This window comes from Salvia hispanica, chromosome 4 (assembly GCF_029641045.1).
Source record: "Salvia hispanica isolate PSC_SH4W2 chromosome 4, Shi_PSC_v1, whole genome shotgun sequence".
NCBI classification, from domain to species: Eukaryota; Viridiplantae; Streptophyta; class Magnoliopsida; order Lamiales; family Lamiaceae; genus Salvia; species Salvia hispanica.
The window spans coordinates 55450633-55466250 of NC_142695.1; the positions used below are offsets into that span (position 1 = coordinate 55450633).

The 15618-nt window shown below is 35.8% G+C and overlaps 2 protein-coding genes and 1 pseudogene across 5 annotated transcripts; 1 reads left to right on the forward strand and 2 right to left on the reverse strand.

The window, feature by feature from the left end:
* Positions 1 to 439: 439 nt before the first annotated feature.
* Positions 440 to 3519, reverse strand: LOC148929489 (late blight resistance protein R1-A-like). The gene has a single exon (XM_089056135.1). The coding sequence runs from the start codon at positions 3517 to 3519 to the stop codon at positions 898 to 900; it is 2622 nt and encodes an 873-aa protein (XP_088912261.1). The 3' UTR covers positions 440 to 897.
* A 2206-nt stretch (positions 3520 to 5725) lies between these two features.
* Positions 5726 to 7818, forward strand: LOC148929490 (uncharacterized; annotated as a pseudogene). Its single transcript, XR_016137521.1, has 2 exons — positions 5726 to 5789; positions 6840 to 7818. The product of XR_016137521.1 is annotated as an uncharacterized LOC148929490 (transcript).
* Positions 7819 to 11721: 3903 nt separating this feature from the next.
* LOC148929491 (putative late blight resistance protein homolog R1B-16) lies at positions 11722 to 15009 on the reverse strand. 3 transcript variants are annotated; one of them, XM_089056203.1, is made up of 2 exons: positions 12295 to 15009; positions 11722 to 12162 (listed from the first exon to the last, which is right to left on the reverse strand). In XM_089056203.1, the coding sequence occupies exons 1-2, from the start codon at positions 14925 to 14927 to the stop codon at positions 12126 to 12128; spliced, it is 2670 nt and encodes an 889-aa protein (XP_088912329.1). In that variant the 5' UTR covers positions 14928 to 15009; the 3' UTR covers positions 11722 to 12125. The 3 variants fall into 3 exon arrangements, with proteins under 3 accessions (XP_088912329.1, XP_088912331.1, XP_088912330.1); XM_089056205.1 differs by having other exon boundaries at positions 11722 to 12125; positions 12258 to 15009; XM_089056204.1 differs by having other exon boundaries at positions 12258 to 15009.
* Positions 15010 to 15618: the final 609 nt, after the last annotated feature.

Below are 15618 nucleotides of genomic sequence, written 5' to 3' on the forward strand. Positions count from 1 at the left end.
ATAACTACTCCATAATTTTAGGAATTATTATTATTATTATTATTATTATTATTATTATTATTATTATTATTATCCATAATTTTCAAATGAAAAAATTGTCATTAAAATCAAAACTTTATTAGAATTTTAATCGTATGGGACAATTGAGAAAGGAAAATAAGGATACGATCTAATGCGCTAAGATAATCGGAAATTAACAAAAACTTATGATTTAGATGATAATTTTCTCATTTTAGAATTATATTAAAATTCTTTCGACAAATTATTAGTTGTCAGCATAATACTTAATAATGGTAACAAAGAAATAAAGGGTTTAATTAAAGAATTAGTACTAATAAATAGATAAAAAAAGGTCTACCATGAAAGTAGTACTAATATATAAAAACGATATTTCATTGATCGTCAATAGTTACACTGGCATATGGACATCTGAACATTAGCTGACATTTAAACAAAGAGAGAACCACAATCACTTGATCGCCGGAGCTTTGCAGAGAGGGAAAAACTTCTGGCCGCGGACAAGCTTGGAGAGATCTTGCGGCGGTGAGAGGCATATGGGAAGAGGGGAAGAGAGTCAGTCTGAGTCATGCAAGGTCACTTCATCTTCAAAGTTCAAGGGGCAAGATTTCACAGTAACTCCTTCATGTGCAGCAACTTCATTCATTGTCCTTTGCTATTCTTCCATGCTCCATGGCCGCCATAATATTACTTCAGATTGAAGAGCACCGGTCCTACGCACATCCCGAAATGAAATATGACTCAAATAACCTAGGACTAATGGAGAAATTAATAATTTAATAGTTAAAACTAAAACACAATAAATCTGAAATGAAGGTTGAAAGAAAGTTGAGTGGAATAGAAGACCTTGAGATGCAAGGAGCAGATGAATGGATGTTATTACCAACTGAGGAGATGCAATGACAGATTAGTACTGCTGGTCAGACCCTCTTCTTGAACCTCGTTCTTAAAGCTCTCCATTGTTTCCTCGTCACCACGAAAATATACAGTAAGTCGAAGGCTCTCATTACCAAGCTCCTCTTGTTCCGCCAATGTTCTCATTGCGGAAATGCTCGAAGATGCGCTGCAACACCTCAAATAAATATGTTCGAGCGTTGCTATTTCTCCTATGCCTGAAGGGAACTCAATCAATTTACACAGATCATCTAGATAAAGTTGTTCGAGAACGGGAAAATGGGAGTTGTCAGCATTCCAACAAACTAAATCACCACAACCATCAATATCCAAGATTTTCAAGTGACAGAACTTGCCCTCAACAGGGTTCCAAACAGATCCAATGACTGAATTTGGATACAATGAGAGATTATTAAGATGGGGCAGTGATCCAACCATCATTGTCAACTCATCCCAGTCAACACCACAACCAATTAAACACAGTGCCTGGAGAGAACTTGGGAAAGTGAGGTTCGTAGCGAACTCACGCCACTTGGAATTGCCGTCGAACTTCAATAATAGGTATTGTAGCTGATGGAGGCATCCAAGATTGCGGGGACAGTAATACCAACTTACTTCATCACAATAGGTTAGTTCTAGTTCTCTGACATTGAGGATTCTCTTGCAAACCTCTTCACTAAGCCTGAAATTCTCAACCTTCAAAAGTGTGTATAGATTTCTCATAACCATGCGATTTTCTTCATCCACGGGAAGAGGATCAATGAGACAAATCATGTCGACCTTAATCTGCCTAAGCTGTAGCATCTCCCAAATCCCATAAGGTGCAATTACTTTTGATTGATTTGGTATGGCAATTGTTAATATTTGCAAATTCCAAAGCAATGATATCGTCGAGGGAAGATAATAAAGAAACCAACGAGGGATATAAACAAGACTCACATTAAGATACCGCAAGTTAACTTGCTGAAATATAGACTCACTTATGAATGTCGTAGCAACGTTACTCATCGTTCTCAACAATTTCAAGTCATTCAGATTGTTTATGCTGTAACGACCTCCATTGCATATCGGACAACAGACTGGGGCATCCGTGGTTATTGTTTCATGATTCACCTCTCCATTGATGAAAACCCGACGCTCCCTAGTAATGGCTCCTGAAGTTTCAAACACTGATAAAAACTCCTCTTTCTTGGCAGTTTGTAGGCACAATTCTCTTACTAGATCATGTACTTTAAATTCATATACGTCTTCCTTATAGTCCAAACTATCCACTAATATGAGATTTCTCATATAAAGATCCCATAAATATTCCGCTGCAGCCTCTTCCAATATGTGATCTTCAAAATGTTCTATAAATCCTTCAGCAACCCAAAGTTTAAGAACATCTTGTGCGTAAATCTCTTCATCTTCTGGAAATGCTCCAAGGTGTAGGAAACATGGCTTCAGATGAGCAGGCAAGTATCTATAACTCAGAGATAATACATTCAAGCATTGCTCATCATTCCCTGTAGAATACAAAATTGATTGTACAACATTCTCCCAGTAGGCTAAAGCAGTTGGGGACTTCCTGAGATGGCCTCCGACAACAACAATTGCTAGGGGAAGTCCTTTGCACCTTCCAACTATCTTCTTTGCAATCTCCTCCAACTCAGGAGGGCAACCTTGTTGCTCTGCAAATGCATTTTGACAAAATAGATGCCAACTATTGTCCTCATCCAGGAAATCCATTTCAACACAATAATCGCCCAAGTGATGGGCTACATTCGCATTCCTAGTAGTCACAACAACTCGGCTTCCATTGTTTGTGTCCGGAAACAAGGATTTAACATTCATATCATCCCAAGCTTTGAGGTTCCAAATATCATCTAGAACAATCAAATACCTTTGTCCGAATAAACTCTTGTATAACTTTTCTCGCATCTCATCAACAGTTCCACTAGTGTATCCTCTCAGACAAGACAAGAGTTGTGACAAGATTTTGTGAATGCTATACTCTCGAGATATTGTTGCCCAGAGGCAAACATCAAAGTGTTGCACAATACATGGATGTTGAAATGCATTTATGGCAAGAGTAGTCTTACCGATTCCCCCCATGCCTTCGATGGGGATGACTTGCCGACTCAAGGGACCTCTGGCGAGCAGAACCATAAGTTTATTTAAGATATCATCAAATCCGACCATGGAAGAGGTGAGAAGAGGCGTTGACTTTGTGGATGATGATGAATTTGTGGACGGCTCCAACAATCCACATTGCGAACTCACGATTGATGCCTTTCTCTTCATGTAATCCATTCCTTGGGTTGCTTTGTGCAGATCCAGCAGGAAACGAGATGATCGCGTCTTTCCACAACGGATCTGATGCACCATATGTGCTTTGATCACATTTTCTGCCATTTGAGCTGCACGCGCAATTCGCATCTCTAAAGCTTCTGCTGTTTCTCTTCTTGCACCATGGGAATTGTCGTAGCTTTCCGTGAAATCGATCAGGAACCAGACAATATCCCAAAGGGAGTCAATCTGTTCTTCCTCAAAGGTATAGTTTGGGTGATTGCGGATAAGGCGGAGATTATTTTGAAGAGAAACTAGTGTTGCGAAAGCTGCTGCCATAGATGGATCTCTGATTTCTGGTCTATTTTGAGAGAAGATCGAGAATGAGAAGCTTGTTTATTTGACGAGATAAAAAAATGACCATAGCATGGCTTGTACAAAGCCAACTAATACTCCGCAATAGTATAATATCATGTACAAAGCCAACTAATCACGACACAGTAGCCAGTAGTAAGTTTTGAATATTTTTGAGGAAGAAACAACGTTTCTACTTATTTTATTTTTAAGAGATATTGTCTCCTAATACGTTAATTTTTAAAAAAATTGTTTTTCCCGCGACAACTTTTAATTTGTTACATAATATCATGTACTTAGCCTGAATTTGTTATTATCACCAGCGAGAATATTCCGGCTATATTAATGGATTGAAGAACAATTTTGGAGTATGTGCTTCCGGAAAAATTATTCTCAAAGATTGAAAAACTTGACACTCTCAAAGTTGATGTCGAGAAATTATTAAAAAAATCCGTATAATGATATTATTTGCCGGAATTTTTTTTTCGGTGGAAAATAATAAATTTGGGTTAACTTTGTCATATTACTCCCTCCGTCCCACAAAGATAATCCCACTTTGACCCGACGCGCGGGTTTTAAGAAATGTAATGAAAAGTGAGCTGAAAAAGTTGGTGGGATGTGGATCCTACTTTTAAAAGTATTAGTTTTATAATAAAATGTGAGTATAAATGAAATGGTAGAATATGGGGTCCACTACCAGAAATGGTAAAAGTGAAATGGAACAAACTTTGTGGGACGGACGGAAATGGAAAAATGGGACAATCTTTGTGGGACGAGGGAGTATTTACCAAGTTGAAATTTCGTGAGAAAAACCTAACTTTTTAAAGTTCTATAATATTAGGTGTCAATATCCCTATTTTTAACTGCATTATTAATGAAATGGGCCAAAATGTGTTGGCTTATTATAAATTGGCTCCTTGACGTAATAGGTTTATTTAGTTAAATATATAAGGTTAGTCATAGATTAAGAAAGAATAAATATGATTACAGTACTTTATATTTTATTAACGATATTCAATTCCATTTTATTTAATTTATTACTATTTTTATAAAATTATTGATAAATAATCAAATGATAATTTATAGAAGTATTTAAATATATCCTCTAAAATAAATATAGTCAGACGATAAAATTACTTTATTATATTACCATCGTCTAGCAATAGTGATCTCTTTTGCAATTTCGTTCGTCTATCAATAGGAGTTTTATTTTACAATAAATATTTTATTTTACAATAAATATTGTAAATGATAAGTAAGTTTTACATTCTATTAACTAGGAATGCCCAAGATTTACAGTTCGGGCGGTTAAATACGAAACCGTAACCGGCTGTTACGATTCCGAATCGAAACCGTGAGATTTAAATAGAACTGAAACCGCCACTTTTGGAACAGTGGTTCGATTCTAAAGTTCTGGAATCATTACCGTGCTGGAACCGAAACCGAAATCGACGTTTTGCAAATGGAACCGAAACCGTGGGCATCTCTACTATTAAACCATGCATATTCTATTCATATTTAATAATAAAACTAACATGCAAAACTTTGACCCACACTCCAATAATTTTACCAACTAACATTTTTAAATTTTTTTAGAACTGATAATAAGAAAGGGACTCGTAATCGTCAACGAGGGAGCAATATTTTCTAAAGATAATATTTAAATACTCCATTATTTTTACTTGATCCTATTCCTACGCGTTTTAATTCCCAGATCCATCATCGAGTGAGAGAGGAGAGAACCTAGGAGTATATAACTAATAAACACCATGTTTAATTTGAGGAATAATAATAAAGTTGGGCCTCATAAAAGTCCATCATTGTTTCTAAAGGGTCATTGCACCAATGTGTTTTAAGCCCAATAGTGTTCGTTGCAAATTTCAAGTGTTTCAGACTAGTAGGAGAAGAAAGTAGATTTTTTTAATGTAGATTGCCCCTGTTCGGTTGCTGATACTCAATCTCAAAATTATATTAATCTAATGTTCGGTTGGTAATACAATATTTTTGATTTAATCCAGGATTAAGTCTATGATGAATAGTCATAGGATTAGTCATATGGGCCGACCCCCACTGACTAAATTAATCAGCATGTACAATTACTTAACTTTCCAGATTTACCCTTACCAATTCAGCAAATTAATACCGATATCCTCCATTTTACAATACTGGTTGAGTGAGTTTGAGAAGAGAGAGAGGAAAAAGACGATCAGATTTGGGAAGAGAGAGAGTAAAAAGGCGATCGAAATCGTGCCAAGGTAAATTCAAATCATGCGATTAACGATTTTATCAAGGATTTCTAAATTTTACTCCGTAATTTTTTATATATGATGATTTGGGTAAATGTTTTGTAGAAATTAGGGTTTTAGTTGACTGGTATGTGAAGTATTGATGTAGAATGATGAAGAGTTTAGGATTTTTATAGAGTTTGGGAATGCAATAAATTAATGGGGAATAAATTTTGTTGATATAATCGGTAATGTGAAAAAGTTTTGGGTTGAGTTTTTTCATGAAAACAGCCTTTATACTACTCAGGTGAAAATCTGGAAAACTAGGATATTTGTTTGTGATTTTTTTTAGATTAAACAAAAACATGTGTAATTACTGTTTGTGTTAAATTCTCTCGAATTGAAACATGATCAATTTGATTAGTGTTTTTCAAATCATAGATTTTATTATGGAGAAATTTGTATCTCATGGATTGTCTTGTTGTATTGTTTCTGGTCATAAGTTTCTGTTTGATTTTCTATCTTATATCTTCAATGGAGTATGTTTGGAGTAAAATTCTGTTAATAAGAATATTATGGAGGAATTGAACCTGGTTATATATAACAGAAATATTACTATTGAAGATATATTCTCAAGTCAAATCTTCAAAGCTATTTTTGTAGCATGAATATTAAAATGCAGGGAAAATATTAATATGAGAAAGGGAGATTAATTTGAAGAACTTAAGGATTTTTTCTCCCCATTTGTTATGGCTAAAATGGGGTGCCTTTATTTCTGCTACAACATTAAATTTTGATGGCTAAAACTAGTCATCAAAAGTAATATTCCTGTTAACTATAACTATATCTCTTTTGATGTATGATAGCCTTAATATGCTGAATTATGTTTGAAATTAAAATGCATTTACCATAACTCTAGTAAAAATTCCATCCAATAAACATGAGCAATATATATGTTTGATAAAACAAAATATGCATTTACAGATTTGTTTGATTGTTTGCATTCCTCTATACTGTCATCTTGTGGTGATTCTTCTAACCTCCTATGATTTTAATTATTTGTTCTCTACTTCATTGTAGTTCATAATCCCCTATCGACACACTATAAAGATTGTGCATTACTATGAATTTCATATATCATATTGAACAGACACATCCAAAAGCTAAAACATCGCGATTCAAGTCATACCAGTATTTCCAAGACTGGATTGAGATTTTTGGAAAGGATCGCGCATCTGGAATAAGTACACAAGGCACAGTAGACCTTGAAAAAGTGGCAAGGCAAAAACAGGCCTCGAATGATTTTGCTAAAGTGGCAGGCCAACAACCATATCTACCTGACTCTGATATAAATGAGTTCCCTACCGGCCTCAATGTACACCCTCAAGATGATTCTTTCTCCAATACTAATGAAAACGTCAACCATGAGTTCTCCAACAACTATGTACCTCTGGAGGAGGAGGCCTCGGATACTCCTTTTCCTAGTGAAAGCAACTCAGTCAATTCCACCAAAAGGGATGGTGATAAGAAAACTCAATCCAAAAGAAAGCGCAAGCAGCATGAATCTGCAACCTCCAAGGACTCAGTTATTGTTGATCTCATGGATAAGTTCTTCAAACAACAAAATGAATCCATTGGAATCTTCGTCGACAAACTTGATAAACGCAGTGAACAATCGACGAGCAGCAAATCTGAAGTTGTTGACAAGACAAAGCTTATTCTTGAAGCTTTGAGTTAAATTGCTACACTTCCTGAGGAGACTCGACTGAACTTTGCATACAAAATTACAACTGATGCACGAGTGACAGATTTATTCATCAATCTCTCTGAAGGCGAACGTATTAAATTCGTGAATATGATGATGGCGAAGAAGGTATTACCATAGAACTTACCAAACTTTTATGCCACGCATATCACCAAACATTGAGGTGTAATTTTTGATGACATGTTAACAGCTATGGTTTACTGCTTTTAAAGAATCTGTGTGGGTAGTATTAGTTGGTGATGTTGGTTGTTTTTGATGAACATACATACATATATATATATATATATGCAGCTAGATATGACTTGATGATATTGACAACTTTTGATATTTCATATGCACATATACTTTGTAATTTGATTGAATTTCTTTGTGGCAAACCTCGATTTCTGTTTGCTATTTTGATTGATCCCCATCATAGTGAGACAGAGAAGTGACAAAGAATTAGGATTATGCATTTGGTCTAGTTGTTTGTTGGAGTGCTGCAAGTCTAAGCATCTAACTTTGTTACTTTTCTTCATGATGATGCTTGAGAGGCAGTAAGAATATGATTATATATGAGGCAGTAAGAGTTCATTTCTGTAGTTTGATCATTTTTGTGGGATTTCAGGTATTTATGGGGGAGGATTTTGATCTAAAATTGGTAGGAATATTTGAGTTTTCACAACAGTTTTGGAGTTAATATTTAAAATTGGTGTTTTTATTTAATTTTGTCAATAGTTTGTGCAATGTAGTTATTGATTTGTAATTTTTTATTTAATTTTGTCAATAGGTGGAATGTGATTATTAAACCTATTTTTAATAATATTTGTAAATTGGTATGGTCATAATTTTCTTATAATATTTTATTAAAATGTGTATTTTTATCACATATTAATATATTATGCATTATGCCTAATTTTTAAAAAAATGACAGTTATAATTTGTATTTGAAGTTTTGATACTTTAATACTGAAAAATAAAATAATAACGTTCTTCCCATATCATTATTTGAAAATGGAATTTAACATATTTTTTTATTTAGAGCAAATTCAAGAACGCAAAATATTGGACTCTATTATTATGAGAAGAATTAGAAGGGTATCATGGTAAATATACATTATCTTGGCATTATATAATATTTCAAACCAAACATGCTTTAAGGAGTATTAAAATTGACATTCCAACCAAACATCTTTTTTTAGTCTAAGATTGAGTCATGACTTATCCTAGATTATATCTTGGTACTATTTAGTCTTGCAAACCGAACACCACCATTGAGTATAAAGTTGGGACAACAAAAAAAATTCAGACTTTGATCAGAATAGCAACGGAAATTAAAGACATAATCAAAGTTTGGGGAAAAATTGGTTGCTCAGTTCTCTAACAGAAGGGGAAAAAAGAGCGAGAGGAGAAAAGAGAAGTGAGAAAGATCTGCTGAGGGTTCCTTGAGAGTTCATCTCAGAGAGTGAAGAAATAGCTTCAGTTTGCCGATTTCTTTGTTTCTTTCTTCTTGTTCAGATTATCAAGTTGTGTTTCTCGATTGTAATTGTTGAGATTCTGTGTACTCCCAAAATCGGAATGAAGTGTGTGTGTGCTTGTTCTTCTGTGGATGTAGAATTACGTCGAATCACGTAAATTCCCGGTGTTCATCTCATTCTGTTTTTTTTTTCTTAATCTCCATTTACGAACTTTCATGATCTATCAACAAACGGAAAAAGCAAATTGTTTTAACATAACCCTCACCAGATCTAAGAATTAATTGATGAAACAATAAATAACGATACAATACAGTTAAATTTTATTCGTTCAAAGAATTATTATACAGACCAATAAAAGTTTGTCAAATTCATAAAAAAATCGATATGTTAGCCAACCCGAACACGTATATTGGGTACCTAATATCTGACGTAAGATTTTCAGATATTCAATAGGGCAACCCTAAATTGCAATGAAGGCACGCGGTGCCAAACCACGCATGAAATACATATAGACTAGAATTAATTTTTAAGTTTATTTGGCTTTTGTATAAATATGCGTATGTGCTTACTAATAGTATTATATTTTGCTAGTTAATAATGACAATTAAAATTTCCTATTTAATTTTATTTAAAAAAATTACCACTTGGATGCATAAAATTAAATACTATACTACTCCCTCCGTTCCATATTAATTGAGTCATTTTGTCATTTTGGTACGTTCCATGCTAATGGAGTCATTTTCCTTTTTAGTAAAAGTCAACACATTTCTTCTCACTTACTTTACTCCCTCTTACTCTATTCTCTCTTCATCTTTCTACCTTTTTCATTTCCTACTTTACTCTTCTTTACTTAACTCACCTATAACACAATTTTTCTTAATCTCCGTGCCGAAAAGAATTGTTTCTATTACTATGGAACTGATGGAGTACTTGTTAGCAACCAATATATGGAAAAAGGCTATTTCATTGATCGTTAGTAAGTACACATGACTATCCATACATATCGACATAGGTTGACATTCAAACTAAGAGAGAATCACAATCACTTGATCGCCGGAGCTTTACAGAGGAGGCAGAAGTTCTCGCCGGAGCAACTGCCGTATGCAGTCGGGATGAAATTTGTGGCGGCAATCCAATGTAGTCACCGGTCCCCGGTACAGATCATCGAGACATATGCAACAAATATAGACTGATTTAGTTTGATCACTATAAAACAATTACAAACATAGAAACTTATCTTTCACTCCGTTCTATATTAGTGGAGATATTTCTTTTCGGCACAGAGATTAAGAAAATGATGTGTATTGTATTAAATTAAAAGATAATAAAGTAAGAGAGGGAAAAAAGTAGAGAGAATAAAGTAAGAAAGAAGAAAAAAATAAGTGAGAATAAATGTATAGATATTTATTAAAAAGTGAAATGACTCTCCAATACTACGAAGCGGAGGGTGTATTAAGTTAAGACATTGGAGGAAAATAAAAAAAAGACTTTGGAGGAATGAGTATGTAACACCCCAATTAGGGATGTCAATCGGGCCAACCCGTTCGGGTTCGGGTCAACCCACTCGGGTTTTCGGGCTATTTGGGTCCGGGCTATTCGGGTTATGAAATTTTCGGGCCATAAATTTTCAACCCTGACCCTAACCCGTCGGGTTTCGGGCTAACCCATCGGGCTATTCGGGCCTAAGAACTTTAAAAAACAATCTCTTGTAATCAAATTTTTCTCAATAAAATGATTTTTAATTTTAATTATGTTTTTCTTCTTAGTGATAGAATCACATAAAATCTTCAAATTTTTCATAGTTTTCCTCAATAGTTGGGAGAGAAGTCTTTCATCTCAATCAACTACTATAATCTAAACAAAGATAAATTAATGTTAAATCAATTAATTTCAATTAAAACTTGTGTTCGTGTCATTATTTTAGCATTGGTCATCATTATTTATTTTAAAATTAAAAATCATATCTTACATGAATAATTATTAAAATGATAAAATATATTGAGATTTTGATGGATTAATTCTTAATTTTGGCGTTGATGGTAGTAAAACAATAATGGGAAGTGATGGGACGATGGAATAATGAGTTGAGGTAGAGTTGAGGTGGAACTTGAAAATTGATAATGTGGGATTGAGTATAAACGTGTAGAATGTAGATTGAAAAAGACTAACGAGTGTGTCACGTGAAATTAAGAAAATACAAAAAATCCCTAAAACTCAATATTTTTTAATTAAAAGTTGCAACCCGTCGGGCCAACCCACAACCCGTTCGGGCCAACCCGTTTAACCCGCCAACCCATTCGGGCCAACCCGTATAGCCCATTTTGTATTCGGGTTTTAAAATTACAGCCCTAACCCGCTCATTTTACCGGGCTATTCGGACCGACCCACGAGTTTCGGGTTGAATTGACATCCCTAACCCCAATCATTTTATGTTGGATCCAAGGAAATTAAATAAACCAAAAATGTAATTGGGCCTCATGAAAGTCCATATATCGTTATTCCTAAAGGCTCATTGGACCACCTTTACCAATGGTTTTTAAGCCCAGCACAAAAAGATGAATTTTCATATGCTACTAATTTAAGATGATTCTTAATGAGAGTGGAGTATAATTATAAACCATAAATCAACGAAAACTTATGGTATAAATGACAAGTTTCTCATTGTAGAATTATTTTAAAATTCTATCAATAAATTATTAATTGCAAACACGATAATAAAATTATATTCTTACTATTATAATTATTAAAAGTTTTCCAAATACATTAAAAGCGCTTTCATATATCGTCAATACCACACATCTCAACATAAGCTAACATTCAAACAAAGAGTGAATCACAATCAAATGATCCCCTAAGCTTTTGCAGAGGGGGCAGAAGTTCTGGCCGCGGACAAGCCACCGCTGTATGCAGTCGGGGTGAAATTGGAGACATTTTGCAGCGGTGAGAGGCAAGGTCACTTCAAGCCGCAGCATATGGGAAGAGGGGAAGAGAGTCAGTCAGGCAAGGTCACTTCATCTTCAAAGTTAAAGGGGCAAGATCTCATCAGTAACTCCTTCATGTGCACCAACTTCATTCATTGTCCTTTGCTTTTCTTCCATGCTCCATGGCCACCATAATATTACTTCAGATTGAAGAGCACCGGTCCTATGCACATCCCGAAATGAAATATGACTCAAATAACCTGGGACGAATGGAGAAATTAATAATTTAATAGTTAAACTAAAACACAATAAATCTGAAATGAAGGTTGAAAGAAAGTTGAGTGGAATAGAAGACCTTGAGATGCAAGGAGCAGATGAATGGATGTTATTACCAACTGAGGAGATGCAATGACAGATTAGTACTGCTGGTCAGACCCTCTTCTTGAATCTCGTTCTTAAAGCTCTCCATTGTTTCCTCGTCACCACGAAAATATACAGTAAGTCGAAGGCTCTCATTACCAAGCTCCTCTTGTTCCGCCAATGTTCTCATTGCGGAAATGCTAGAAGATGCGCTGCAACATCTCAAATAAATATGTTCGAGCGTTGCTATTTCTCCTATGTCCGAAGGGAGCTCAATCAATTTACACAAATCTTCTAGACGAAGATATTCTAGGACTGGAAAATGGGAGCTGTCAGCATTCCAACAAACTAAATCACCACAACGATCAATAATCAAGGTTTTCAAGTGACAGAATTTTCCCTCAACAGGCGTCCAAACAGATCCAATGACTGAATTTTGAATCAGTGAAAGCTTTTCAAGATTAGGCAATGATCCAACCATCATTGTCAACTCTTCCCAATCGACACCACAATTAATTAAAAGCAGCACCCGAAGAGAACTTGGGAGTGTGAGGCTCGTAGCAAACTCACGCCACTTGGACTTGCCATCGAACGTCAATGCTAGGTTTTGCAGCTGATGGAAGCAGACAAGATTGTGGGGACAATAATACCAACTTACTTCATCACAATAGGATAACTCTAGTTGTCTCACATTGGGGATTCTCTTGCAAACCTCTTCACTAAGCCTGAAATTCTCAAGCTTCAAAAGTGTGTATAGATTTCTCATAACCATGCGATTTGCTTCATCCACAGGAAGAGGATCAATGAGGCAAATCATGTCGACCTCAATCTGCCTAAGCTGTACCATCTCCCAAATCCCATAAGGTGCAATTACTTTTGATTGATTTGGTACATAAATTGTTAGTATTTGCAGATTCCAAAGCAGTGATATCGACGAGGGAAGACGATAAAGAAACAGGCGAGGGATATAAACAAGACTCACATTAAGATACCGTAAGTTAACTTGCTGAAAAATAGACTCACTTATGAATGTCGTAGCAACGTTACTCAACGTTTTCAACGAATTCAAGTCATTCAGCTTGTTTATACCGTAACGACCTCCATTGCATATCAGACAACGGATTGGGGCATCCGTGGTTATTGTTTCATGATTCACCTTTCCACTAGATAAAACCCTACGCTCCCTAGTTATGCTTCTTGAAGTTTCAACCACTGATAAAAACTCCTCTTTCTTAGCAGTTTGTAGGCACAATTCTCTTATAATATCATGTACTTTAAATATATATAAGTCTCTCTTATGGTCCCACCTATGCACTAATATGAGATTTCTCATATGAAGATCCCATAAATAATCCGCTGCAACCTCTTCCAATATGCGATTATCAAAATGTTTTATACATCCTTCAGCGATCCAAAGTTTAAGAAAATTCTGCCCGTAAATCTGTTCATCTTCTGGAAATGCTCCAAGGAGTAGGAAACATGGCTTTAGATGAGCAGGCAAGTATCGATAACTCAAAGATAATACATTCAAGCACTGCTCATCAATCCCTGTAGTATACAGAATTGATTGTGCAACATTCTCCCAGTAGGCAAGAGCTGTTGGGGACTTCCTGAGATGTCCTCCGACAACAACAATTGCTAGGGGAAGTCCTTTGCACCGTGCAACTATCTTCCTTGCAGTCTCCTCCAACTCAGGAGGGCAACCTTGTTGCTCTGCAAATGCATTTTGACAAAATAGATGCCAACTATTGTCCTCATCCAGAAAATCCATTTCAACACAATAATCGCCCAAGTGATTGGCTACATTCGCATTCCTAGTTGTCACAACAACTCGGCTTCCACTGTTTGTATCCGGAAACAAGGATTTCACATGCATATCATCCCAGGCTTTGCAGTTCCACATATCATCAAGAACAATCAAATACCTTTGTCCGAATAAACACTTGTATAACTTTTCTCGCATCTCATCAACAGTTCCACTAGTGGATCGTCTCAGACAAGACAAGAGTTGTGACAAGATTTTGTGAATGCTATACTCTTGAGATATTGTTGCCCAGAGGCAAACATCAAAGTGTTGCACGATATATGGATGTTGAAATGCATTTATGGAAAGAGTAGTCTTACCGATTCCCCCCATGCCTTGGATGGGGATGACTCGTCGACTCAAGGGACCTCTGATGAGCAGATGCAAAAGATGAAGTAAGATATCTTCTAATCCGACCGTGGAAGAGGTCAGAAGAGGCGTTGACTGTGTGGATGATGATGATGGTGATGGATATGTGGACGGCTCTAACAATCCACTTTGCGAACTCACGATTGATGCCTTTCTCCTCATGTAATCCATACCTCTGGTTGCTTTGTGCAGATCCAGCAGGAAACGAGATGATCGCGTCATTCCACAACGGATATGATGCACCATATGTGCTTTGAACACATCTTCTGCCATTTGAGCTGCGCGTGCAATTCGCATCTCTAAGGCTTCGGCTGTTTCTCTTCTGGCACCATGAGAATTGTCGTAGCTTTCCATGAAATCGACCAGGAAAGAAACATTATCTGAAAGGGATTCAATTTGTTCTTTCTCAAAGGGAAATGTATAGTTGGGGTGATTGTGGATAAGGCGGAGATTATTTTGAAGAGAAACTAGAGCTGCGAAAGCTGCTGCCATGGATGGATCTCTGATTTCTGGTCTTTTTTGAGAGAAGATCGAGGATGAGAAGCTTGTTTATTTGATGAGATTATAAAATGAAAGTAGCATAGCTTGTTTAGTTTGTAGTATGGATATGGAGTGATTAGCAGGTTTCTCCCATGTTTTGAACAACGTTGGACTTCTTGACCCACTAAAATCTACAGTTTCAAATGGGAAGAATATTATTTGAAGGGCAAAGTAGTCATTACATTTGCCAGCACTATGCGGGCTAGAGGCAGTTCTGCAATAAATACATTAGGAAGAATTATTAAGCCACTTAATATGGACGATGGGAGTATTTTTTAAAGTCCATCGTTGTTTCTAAAGGCTCATTAAACACCTTTGCCAATTTTTAAGCCCAACATAAAATATTTAAATTAATTTAAGAGGAACTTCAAGTTGTAATCCAATTTTTTTGGGGAAACTCATCTTTGAAAGATGCATGTCTTTTTTACTTTTGTTTTTGAGTGGTCGAAAAAGTATAATAATATGATTCCAATTATTGATTCCACTTATCCGGCAGGTCACTGTCAAATAGGCTTTTAGACCGATTTGATAACACAAATTATTTTTGCTTTTGGGCCCGTTAGAATACAAACAATTTCATTTGTTTCAGATCAATAATTTAATGGACTCTATTCACGAGGGCCTCATTTTGTCAGTGTAACGG

Excerpts from the sequence above, each read along its gene's own strand:
- LOC148929489 (XM_089056135.1), bottom strand. The coding sequence starts at position 3,519 with ATGGCAGCAGCTTTCGCAACACTAGTTTCTCTTCAAAATAATCTCCGC.
- LOC148929491 (XM_089056203.1), bottom strand. The coding sequence starts at position 14,927 with ATGGCAGCAGCTTTCGCAGCTCTAGTTTCTCTTCAAAATAATCTCCGC. Across the intron at positions 12,163-12,294 it reads TCATTGCATCTCCTCAGTTG|GTTATTTGAGTCATATTTCA; the intron begins GTAATAACATCC and ends CATTCGTCCCAG.